The following is a 10,975-nucleotide window of genomic DNA, read 5'->3' as shown; positions in this document are numbered from 1 at the left end:
TTGGGTTCAGAGGGAGAGGGGTGTTAGATGAGTAGATTTTAAAGGGCATGTAAAAAGGTGGTTATTGTCATGCCCTGTCTAGTGAACAGTATTCTGTTACTCCTCTCCTATCCTCCTTGACTATCTACCCTTTTACTTTCCAGAGCTTTAAATACAATGGGCTTTTTAGCCTGACTGTTTTAGGAGTTGCCAAATCTCTTGGATCTTCTTGGCTCTACTTTTTTTTCAAAAATTTTATCTTAAATACCTAATGAAAGGTATATGGCAACTTTTGGTTGGAGGTGCCCCGTTTCCTACTAGAATTATTATTCTGAAGACCAATAGGGAATTTTGGCGTGTAATCAGTTTGTGTTTATCAGTTCAGATTTGTCAACCGAAAAATGCAAAACAAATTCAGGCGCAAAAAAGCGCAGTCGCCGAAAACTTTTTATTTCCCATGATAGTCGGTTCTACGTTACCGGAACGACCCGGATTTATATCTGGCCAAAGACTGTCACTCCAGCAGTATTCCCCGTGCATGTATGGGAAATGTTTCTGCTGCTACAACAACAACAAAAAACTCTTTATAGCAGGTCAGTGAGATTCGCCTGGTTAAAGAGTGGGCCAAGGGGAAGTTGTAAATATTCAGCTAGGCTTTGTCTGTTTGTTCTGGTTTGCAAGTAGTCGAATCTGCAATTAAAATAGCCAATACGGTGAATGATGAAGCGAGCCGTAGGATGATTGGCTACCTTGCGGAATTAAAGTTCACCAACTCTTATATCGCCACCGTAGCTGAATGTTTTGGTGCGTGACTACCATTCGGAATTCACAGAGAGAACGTAGGTTCGAATCTCGGTGAAACACCAAAATTAAGAAAAACATTTTTCTAATAGCGGTCACCCCTCGGCACGCAATGGCAAGCCTCCGAGAGTATTTCTGCCATGAAAAATCTCCTCATAAATAATATTGCCGTTCGGAGTCGGCTTGAAACTGTAGATCCCTCCATTTGCGGAACAACATCAAGACGCACGTCACAAATAGGAGGAGGAACTCGGCCGAACACCCAAAAAGGGTGTATGCGCCAATTATATATATATATATAACTCTTGTATTCGAAGGATTAGGGAGCGCGAGTTTTCAGGCGTCACAAACATTCATTAATCGCTGCTTGCGCCGAACTTTTTGGCCTCGCATACTATGCCTAACACTGAATTACTGAAAGAGGCTAATCAATCCGATGTGGCGACTGAAACACACAGAAGGAAATGGCAATGGATCGGTCACACCCTGAGAAAGATGACGAAACAGGAGCGGCGGTTGAACCCCTTCCAATAGATAGCAAGAAATGTAGGCCCATCACGAACTATTTGGCGCCGTTCAACGTAGGCGGCAATGAGGTCTTTGAATAAGACTTGGAATGAACTTAGAGCCCTTGCACAAAACCGTGTTCGATGGTGAAGAGGAGTTGTTGACGCCCATACTCCAACTAGGAGTTAGAGGATCTTGTATATATATATATATATTCTTAACTACTAACCAAATAATGTAATCTTTTTTTTCGCGTCACTAAAGTGCCCAGCGTAGTTAATAAAAATAAGTAAAAATGGCTTAAAACACTCACCTCCCGCAGCAATCCGAAAAGGACATCTGTAGACAAGGAACGTTCATGTGCTTCGTCCATGATGACAGCCGAATAACCATCCAAATCAGGATCACGCAAACTCTCTCGCAATAATATACCATCGGTCATGTATTTGATAACGGTCTTTTCGGAAGTGCAATCTTCAAAACGTATAGCATAACCCACTTCGTCACCTGCACAAAACAAATAAATTTTTAAAAATCATATGGAAGACAATTTACAACCAATAAAATTACCCAGCTTGGTGCCCATTTCATCGGAGACACGTTTAGCCACAGACATGGCTGCCACACGACGAGGTTGCGTGCAACCTATCATGCCAAAATTGCTATATCCATCTTCATGCAAATATTGTGTTAACTGTGTTGTTTTCCCGCTACCCGTTTCACCCACAATAATAACGACCGAGTTCTCCCTTATGACATTCAAGAGCTCTTGACGCACAGCGAATACGGGTAAAAATCGACGCTGTTCCGAGATGGTTTTTTTGCGCGCAAAATCACTTTTTCCACCCGAATCTTGATCGCGCATATGCTCGGCGAATTTTTGGTCACGTCGATAGTCTGCTGTATCTGTGTCCTTATCGAATTTGGCATCTTCTTCATCAGCTTTCTTTTCAATACCCATAATGTTACCCAATTTCGTACCACCCAATTCCCAGTGTTTCTTTTGTGCTTTTCGACGTTCTTTTTGCTCGCGATACACACGCACCAGACCGCTGCCCTTGCGCGCAATCAATGCCATGTCAGAGGTGGGATCTTTCACCGGTATAACCGGTTCTGGTTGTTTAGTGAACACAATTCGTCCATCGAGGAACGGTGGAATAATATGATGCACCAGCAAATGCACGCGCTCCAACGCCTCTTCGTCGAAATCTTCATTGACATTGATGGACATCACCACGCCGGATGTAAGCATACGATTACGCTCCCAAAGCTCATTATCTTTATTGATTTGACGCTGTTGTGCACTAATACGCTTTGTACGCTTTTGTTCGATTATTTCCTCACGTTTACTGTAAAAAATAACTTATTTAGATTAAAAAAATCGTACTTGATTAAAAAAAAAAACAAATCAACGGAAATAAATGTTTCTTACCGGAAATACTCTGCATTAGCACCATAGAAAGGATTGTTTTCATCATCGTAACCTTCATCGATATTATACCATTCACGATCTAGACGACGCTGCTCTTCTTCCCATAGATCTCTGTCTTCTTCGCTTTCACCCCACGGCTGGCGGTTACTGCGTCCGGTAGCTGGCGTTGCACCTGAACGCTTACGATCATTTGCCCATGCATTATAATTGTGAGCAGGTGTTGGCCTTGGTGTATCATCTTCACGTTCGTGACGAGACCGACCTCGAGAACTGCTTGTACCAATACCACTGCTACTACCGCTTCTCGTGGACCAATCGGGTCGATCTGAACTAGCGTACGATTTGGGTGTGGGAAAGTCCCAAGAGGATTTCTTGGACTGCGATGGACGGTCAGTGTCGTCCTCGTCCCAAGCACTGCCACTTACAGAGATATCCATTGGTGTTCGTGGTTCGTCCTTAAATCGAGGTGTCCGCTCGCCACTACGAAAAGATGATGTTGCATCACCACGACTCTTTCGTTCCGAATCATTTCTACTACGTTCACGGCGATCTCTTTCTCTATAGCCGTCCTTATCACGATTCCTATCGCGATCTCTGTCGCTGTGCCTTTCTCTATCGCGCCGGCGTTCCCGATCTCGACTGCGATTGGATGAACTTGATGACGAACGGTCTCTGGAATCACTTTTACTGTGTTCACGTGTAGAATAACGCATTCCGCTCTTGGTATTGCGGTCTCGATCTCGTTTCACATGCTCACGCAATCGTTCACGAGCCTCTTCGGACACTCCACCTGTATGCGTTGGCGTCTCCACTTTAGATTCCCGCAACTGTCGATTCATCTTATGTAGGCTACTGGCGTCGGGTTTTTTAAATGCAAACTCACCACCTGCAGATGTAGCTGATAAGCAGCCTTTATGCTCCTCATCATCATCGTTTTCATTGTCTTTGAAGGATATTAAGCGTTGTGATTCTTCACGCTCTTTTCGGCGCTGCGCTGCTAAACGATCCAATCCTAGTATGGACGGCTTTGGCACTTTAAATTTGCTTTCGCTACCCTCCTCTTTCGGTTTCCTAATTACCAGTCCACCTCGAATAGTACCAGCTGAGCCTTCGAGGCGGTGCACCCCAGCATCGTCATCTTCCATACTAACTGCGCTAGTACTTTTTGGAAGAAATTAATAATCAAATTTATTTTTAATTATTTTTTTAACACTAAAGATAGTTTCTTTTATTGGTCGAAGCGGCTTTGAAACGTTTAATCACTTTTGTTTGTAGCACAATGCTTGCCATCAGCTGTTTATGACGTCGGATGTAAAAGCAGCGTAGCATTTTTGCGCCCTGTTATGTGCAACAAAACTACGAATGAGTACCGATACCGATACAGGCCTTTTGAAGTAAGTAACATCGGTACTGATAAAAAAAAGACCAAATTTAAATTTTACATATTTGAAAACATATCTAAACCAAATTTTATGAAAAATATGAAAATACTTACATAAAGCTAAAATGTCCTCTATAAACTCAAACTATTAGATCGAAACAAAGGAATTTGATTTCTCTCTGCAATAGCGTACTTGGTTTTGTAAACAGCCAATAGGTTTTAAGGAGAATATAATGTCTGAAATTATCCTTTGGCCTCCGATATCTACTCCCCTTTTTATTGATAAAGCGAGAGTTTACGAAAGTCTCATCAACATATAAAGGTTTATTGTACTTCATTTTTGGTTTATTTCTATCGATACGGTGCGTATATTTTACTTATGGTGCTCACACTCACCAACGTATCGTAGTACTTCTCCGCAGCCCGTATGATATACAAAATTAAGCAAAACTTATCCCGTAGAAAACAACTGCGTTCTTTTAGTTACATATTAACACAATACATCGGTTTGTGTGTGTTTGTGTTTGTTTATATCGACAGAATGTTGCCATTGATATTTTTGCTTACACACTTTTTCACACATCCGCGTTATCAGATACAATGTTTTATTGTTTAATAAACCAAGCCAAAAACCAACAAATGCAAATAGTTCATTTATCTATAATTAACATTATTCAACAGTTTTTGTAAGTTATTTTAATAAAAATTATAATTTGTCTTAGTTTATGTTGTAAATGATTTCGAAATGTACTGCTTGGCAACACTGTGTGGTGAGAGAGCAATCAGCTGACAGGGTTCTACGGGAATTTTCAAAAATCCTCCGAGAAAGGCTATGTTCAGAAACGCATTATAATGCGCAGTACTTGCAGCGCTGGCAGCACTGTCAATGTGACAATTCATGCAACTGATAGATTTGTTGAAAAATTGAAAATAGATTTGTTGCATTTATGAACGCGCTGTGCAGTAAAATGGAATTGTTACTAAGTTTGGTCATGAACGATGTATGTGAGGAAAAAACCGATAGTCTTTTATTAAATTTAAGAAAAAAAAACCGTGTAAAGCTTAAAAGGACATATCTTGTCAAAAGTTTAATATCAGTCGGACTCTGAGCAGTAATTTTATCTCCGATGTACTAAAGTAATCACTAAAACCAAGAAAAGTATAATAAAATAAAGTTTAAGTATCGTATTTTTCATCAATTTTTGTATTAAAAGGTAAAATAAATAATTAAATACCCACTTTTCATCAGACATTACACTAGCGTATTTATTGGCAGTGTGAAAATTTTTGCTGCAAATAATGCACGACTTTTGGTACAAAAATGACGTTTAAGAACGCGTTGCATTTGCAGTACTGCCATATTTGCATTTTTGAACGCACTGCTCACTCTGAAATGGTATGTTGCGCATTATAATGCATTGTTGAACATACCCAAAATCTACGATACTACGTTACGGAAGGAAGTAATTTTTCATTTACATGAGGTTCTCTTTAGTTTGATTGTTACAGCTGACAGGGGACTGCGTTTACGCCGGTCACTGTTTTCAGCGTTCATTTACATAGGGCTCCCATCATATTCATTGTATCAGCCTGCGTTTACTTTGGTGACTGTGAGCACCATTACACGAACAACTGTGTAAGGTATATGGAATATAGTAATCCTGATTATCTTACAAAATTATGAGCCATGTAACCTGTAAACCATATCCGCAGCCGGCATAAACACAGATCTGATGAAAAGAATGCTACCATTCCCTCTTATGGTATTTTTGAGAGCATGAGAGGCTACAGAAATTTATGCGGTTCATGAACCAGTAGCCCGGTCTTAGTGAATATAATGGAATCAGCAAATTTGATGACGTGATTTGAGAATTTTGCTTTCGTGCTTAGTTTACAAATAATCCTGAGTTTATAAATGAGTGAATTAGTGAAAATGACGCATGCACCTCGACCCCACAATCTCTTGTGACCTCTACTCATCACAAATACCTCATCCAAGCACAGCTCTCTCAATAAACCTAATAATACGTTCACATATAAGTAGATGATTTACTTTTTCGTGCTTAGCTCCCAATCCGTAATTAAAAAACGAGATTTCCCATACAAAATTTGTCCCACAAAATCTGAGATTATAGAATAATCCTATATAATAACCTATATTTTCTGGGCAATAGATTATTATTTTTACGCGTGTAAAGAAAAACGTCAAAGTAAAAACTAAATAAAATGTTTGTTAGGTATTATTAACTATGCATTTATATAACAGAAAAAAGCTCTTGTTACTTATTATAAAATGTAATATCGAATTTCGAATGCGCATTGCTGCCATAACTTTTTTAAAACCTCAGTAAACGTCGTTTACGGATTTCCTCAAACTGTTTATTATTAGCAGCCAATTGCGCAATTAAATTAGCTACCTCTTCTCCTTGTTTTTCCTTCATATCGTTAATAATATTTAAACAAACAAAAAACTCCAATATATTCCACCAAACCAATTTCTATGAAGAAAAACCTTTCAAAGCCGTATAGACAACTGATTGTCAATTCTGGAGGTAATCTGCCATATGTGAGCGGATAAATTAATTTAGTGGGCTTATTGGTAATTAGTTCATATGTGAACGTACTTTAAGATGGAGCTAAGTTGGACTGAGCGTATGAGCCTTTCTCCGTGCCGAATCCGGTCGAGATATCATGAGTATATATTATATTTTCTACAGTTACTTGCAAATCGAAATTTTTTATTTCCATTGAACATTTTGCTTAATTATTTGAATTTTTGCTTTAATAATTGTACCAATAATCTTTGCCAAGGTAGTATTAATAAAAATCCTTTGTCAAAGTAGTATCGATATAGAAATATTTCTGCTGGTCAAATGGCTCAATACAGCTTTGAAGTTTTCAATTCACTATGCCGCCTTCATTACACATAACCACAGGCAAAAATGTATATGTATCTTGGTACTTATATCAGACAATATATTGCTAATAGAAATCGTTCATTTCTCATGAAGAGCAATAAATACCAAGAAACATCTTGTAAGGCATTGCGTGATGTCTGCTGTTCAATAGTTTAAGGGGGAGCCTGCTTTAGAGGCTTCAAAAATCGATTTTTATTTTTTGCATAAATGTCTTCCCAAACTATCCAAAAATGTGTCCTCAAAATTTCAGAAGCAAATTCAAAATATTTTCGGTGTTACAGAAGAAATTGTGAGCAAGCGTCGATCAGGTATACGAGCGGCCGGTATACATATGTACAAAAACTTTGACGCGCGATTCCTCGGTTTTTTATTTTTACGATATTTCCTAACTGGCGAAACAAGATAACATTGATTGTATTTGGAATTAAATTCTCTTCTAGTAGAACCTAAAAAACCTTAAGAATGTTATGAGTAACCCACTTTTTGAACAACCTAAAATGAATTTATTTTTCCAAAAAAATTAAGTTTTTTTTAATTAGCGAAAAATTTGTTGAATTTCTCACTTTTTGTTTAATTTTCTTGGTTTAACTAGAAGCTATACTACACTAATATAAAAATTTTTTTGGGTTTTTGGTTTGAAATGAAAATTGCGACCTGTATCTTTCCCGCCGCACGACACATGCACACTCCAGGCGCCTCGGCAATATGCTTGTACCAGGCACAATATCACATATATTTTAATGAATTTGAGAAGACTGTTGAAATATATAACAATACAACCTGAAAGTTTCGTTTCAATCGAATATTTCTTTCCTTCCCAAAAAAATCCACGAAAAAATCGATTTTGTGAATCCTCTAAAGCAGGCTCCCCCCTTAATGGCAAGTTTTTCATTATGACGATATGCTATCGTGTCAACATAATTGAAATGAAAAGTGATTGATTCAATTTTATATTTCTTTCGTTTTTGATAGTTTTCAGCAGCTTCCTGGACTCTTCTTTCTTTAACTTTTAAACACCTCGATGCAACGAGCCAAAGCATATTTTGAATGTCAAAGTGGCGTGCTCCGTTGTTGTTGCTTTTTTGTTTGTGTCGGGCTTAATATAATGCGACATGGGCAATTTTAGGTAAGGTTTAATGATTTATGTAATGAAACTTGATGGAGATATTTGAGAATAGTTCAGGAACAACTTTTATAACTCGCAATTATTGTGAAATTAATAGTTTGGTAATTATTTGCCTTCAAAGTGCCCTCGGGAACTTCACTATAGTTTGGCACATTATACAGCATATTTTTCTAAACTTCATTCAAATTCATAAAATATTCCGTCACACGTGTGTTTTTACTTGTAATCAAAATATTTCAATGAAAATTAAATGCAGATACGTTTATCAATACAATCACTTTCCAATTTTAAACGAGGTATTCAAACGATTCATTGGAATTGGCAACAGTATTGTGCTGCCGGATGTCTGCAAATGAAAATAAAAATAAGGAAAAACAAAAATGCAGTATTTCAGTTCAGTGTTGTTGGGGATGGTTGTTAGTCCTTGTGCCTCCTTACTATCTCCAAATTTGCATGCATATGAAATTTTAATTTTTGATTTAATAGTTTTAAACCTGAAAAATAGTTCTACGCAAAAATACTTTGGATGGCGTAGCCGGAGTTGGACTGATGAGGGTTATTCTTTTGAAGCGCTGCCGAATGACGCTCACGCGGAAAAGAGTTATATGCAAACATTTTACAAATTTATCAAAACCCTTGTAGTCACCGCCTCTATAAGGCTTATCGAAGGAATAAAATATAGTTGAAAGCCGTAATTTTTGCTTTTTAGTCACTTTGTTATTTATTTGTGATACTTTAAACATCATTGTCTTCAAGTTTTGACGATTTATACACGCATATAACAAAATCTATCAGACAATCGTCCGGTTTTTATTCCAAATATTCTCTTGCGGCGCTTTTTTTCCGAGAAAAAACCATGTTTATATGTTCTATATTTTCAAAAATGTTTCGCAATTCATCAAACATCCTTCCAGTGAACGTCTCTGCATACGAACTTCATTCGTATTTGAGGAGTTAATAGGTCTATTTATAAGTTCGTGCGGTTTTACAACAGATGGCGTAACTTGATTATTATTCCATCGATCCACATTTCCAAACATTCATTGGAGAGCTACTGTCGTAAGGCACAAACGTCAGTATAAGTTTTTTATTTGAAGCGTAAACAACAATATTTTTACCACACTTGAAAATGTCGAATTTCGTGCCAAATAATGTGTTTTTGCGGGGAATTCTTCTTCATTATTTTAATATGAAGAAAAAAGCAGCCGAAAGTCATCGTATCTTGGTGGAAGTTTATGGTGAGCATGCTCTATCTGAGCGAACGTGCCAGAAGTGGTTTGCACGCTTTAAAAGTGGTGATTTTGGCTTGGAAGACGAAGAACGCGAGGGTGCGCCGCCAAAGTTCATGGATACCGAATTGGAGGAATTGCTCGATCAAGATCCGGCTCAAACGCAAGAAGAGGTTGCAAAAACTTTGGGAGTTGATCAATCAACCATTTCCAAACGTTTAAAAGCCATGGGAATGATCCGAAAGGTAGGCCATTGGGTGCCGTATGAATTGAAGCCAAGAGACGTTGAACGCCGTTTTATGGCATGCGAACAACTGCTTCAACGGCACAAAAGAAAGGGTTTTTTGCATCGAATTGTGACTGGCGATGAAAAGTGGGTCCATTACGACAATCCAAAACGTCGGGCAACGTATGGATACCCTGGCCATGCTTCAACATCGACGTCGGCGCAGAATATTCATGGCCTGAAGGTTATGCTGTGTATCTGGTGGGACCAGCTGGGTGTTGTGTATTATGAGCTACTGAAACCGAATGAAACGATTACGGGGGATGTCTACCGACGACAATTGATGCGTTTGAGCCGAGCACTGCGAGAAAAACGGCCGCAATACGCCGATAGACACGACAAAGTTATTTTGCAACATGACAATGCTCGGCCACATGTTGCACAAGTGGTCAAAACATACTTAGAAACGCTCAAATGGGATGTCCTACCCCACCCGCCGTATAGTCCAGACCTTGCGCCATCCGATTACTATCTCTTCCGATCGATGCAATATGGCCTGGCTGACCAGCACTTCCGTAATTACGATGAAGTCAAAAAATGGATCGATTCGTGGATTGCGGCAAAACCGACCGAATTTTTCACAAAGGGAATCCGTGAATTGCCAGAAAGATGGGAAAAAGTAGTAGTAAGCGATGGACAATATTTTGAATATTAAATTTGTAACCATTTTACGTCAATAAAGTTTCAAATTTCGAAAAAAAACCGCACGAACTTATTCATAGTCCTATTATATACAGTTAGAAGGCCAAAAATAAGCGAATTTTCCAGAATTTTTTCTGAGAAAACTTTTAAATGTTTGAAAAATTTATATACATGTTATCTTTGAACTGTATTTTAAGACTAAGTATTAGGTCGCCGTAGCCGAATGGGTTGGTGCGTGACTACCATTCGCAATTCACAGAGAGAACGTCGGTTTGAATCTCGGTGAAACACCAAAATTAAGAAAAACATTTTTCTAATAGCGGTCGCCCCTTGGCAGGCAATGGCAAACCTTCGAGTGTATTTCTGCCATGAAAAAGCTCCTCATAAAAATATCTGCCGTTCGGAGTCGGCTTGAAACTGTAGGTCCCTCTATTTGTGGAACAATATCAAGTCGCACACCACAAATAGGAGGAGGAGCTCGGCCAAACACCTAACAGAAGTGTACGCGCCAATTATTTTTTGTTTTTTTATATATTAGTAAACATATTTATTTCTAAAGGAGCTACAGCTGTTCTCCGGGATCTCCTCTTAAAAATGACGTTTTGCGGTGACCACTATATCTATGAACTGGATTCTCTGAAATTAAAGAAACCAAAAAGATTTCGTTGAAGTAA

General features: G+C 38.5%; 1 protein-coding gene across 1 annotated transcript; it reads right to left on the bottom strand.

Annotated features, from left to right (window-relative positions):
• Positions 1-1,489: 1,489 nt before the first annotated feature.
• LOC128857221 (pre-mRNA-splicing factor ATP-dependent RNA helicase PRP16-like) lies at positions 1,490-4,012 on the bottom strand. The gene is made up of 3 exons (XM_054092870.1): positions 2,720-4,012; positions 1,858-2,636; positions 1,490-1,794 (listed from the first exon to the last, which is right to left on the bottom strand). The coding sequence occupies exons 1-3, from the start codon at positions 3,862-3,864 to the stop codon at positions 1,505-1,507; spliced, it is 2,214 nt and encodes a 737-aa protein (XP_053948845.1). The 5' UTR covers positions 3,865-4,012; the 3' UTR covers positions 1,490-1,504.
• Between the last annotated feature and the right edge of the window lie 6,963 nt (positions 4,013-10,975).

The sequence above is a fragment of the Anastrepha ludens genome, chromosome 3 (genome assembly GCF_028408465.1).
Source record: "Anastrepha ludens isolate Willacy chromosome 3, idAnaLude1.1, whole genome shotgun sequence".
NCBI classification, from domain to species: Eukaryota; Metazoa; Arthropoda; class Insecta; order Diptera; family Tephritidae; genus Anastrepha; species Anastrepha ludens.
Note: the sequence above shows the minus strand (reverse complement) of the source record. Positions and strands in the feature narration are given on the sequence as shown.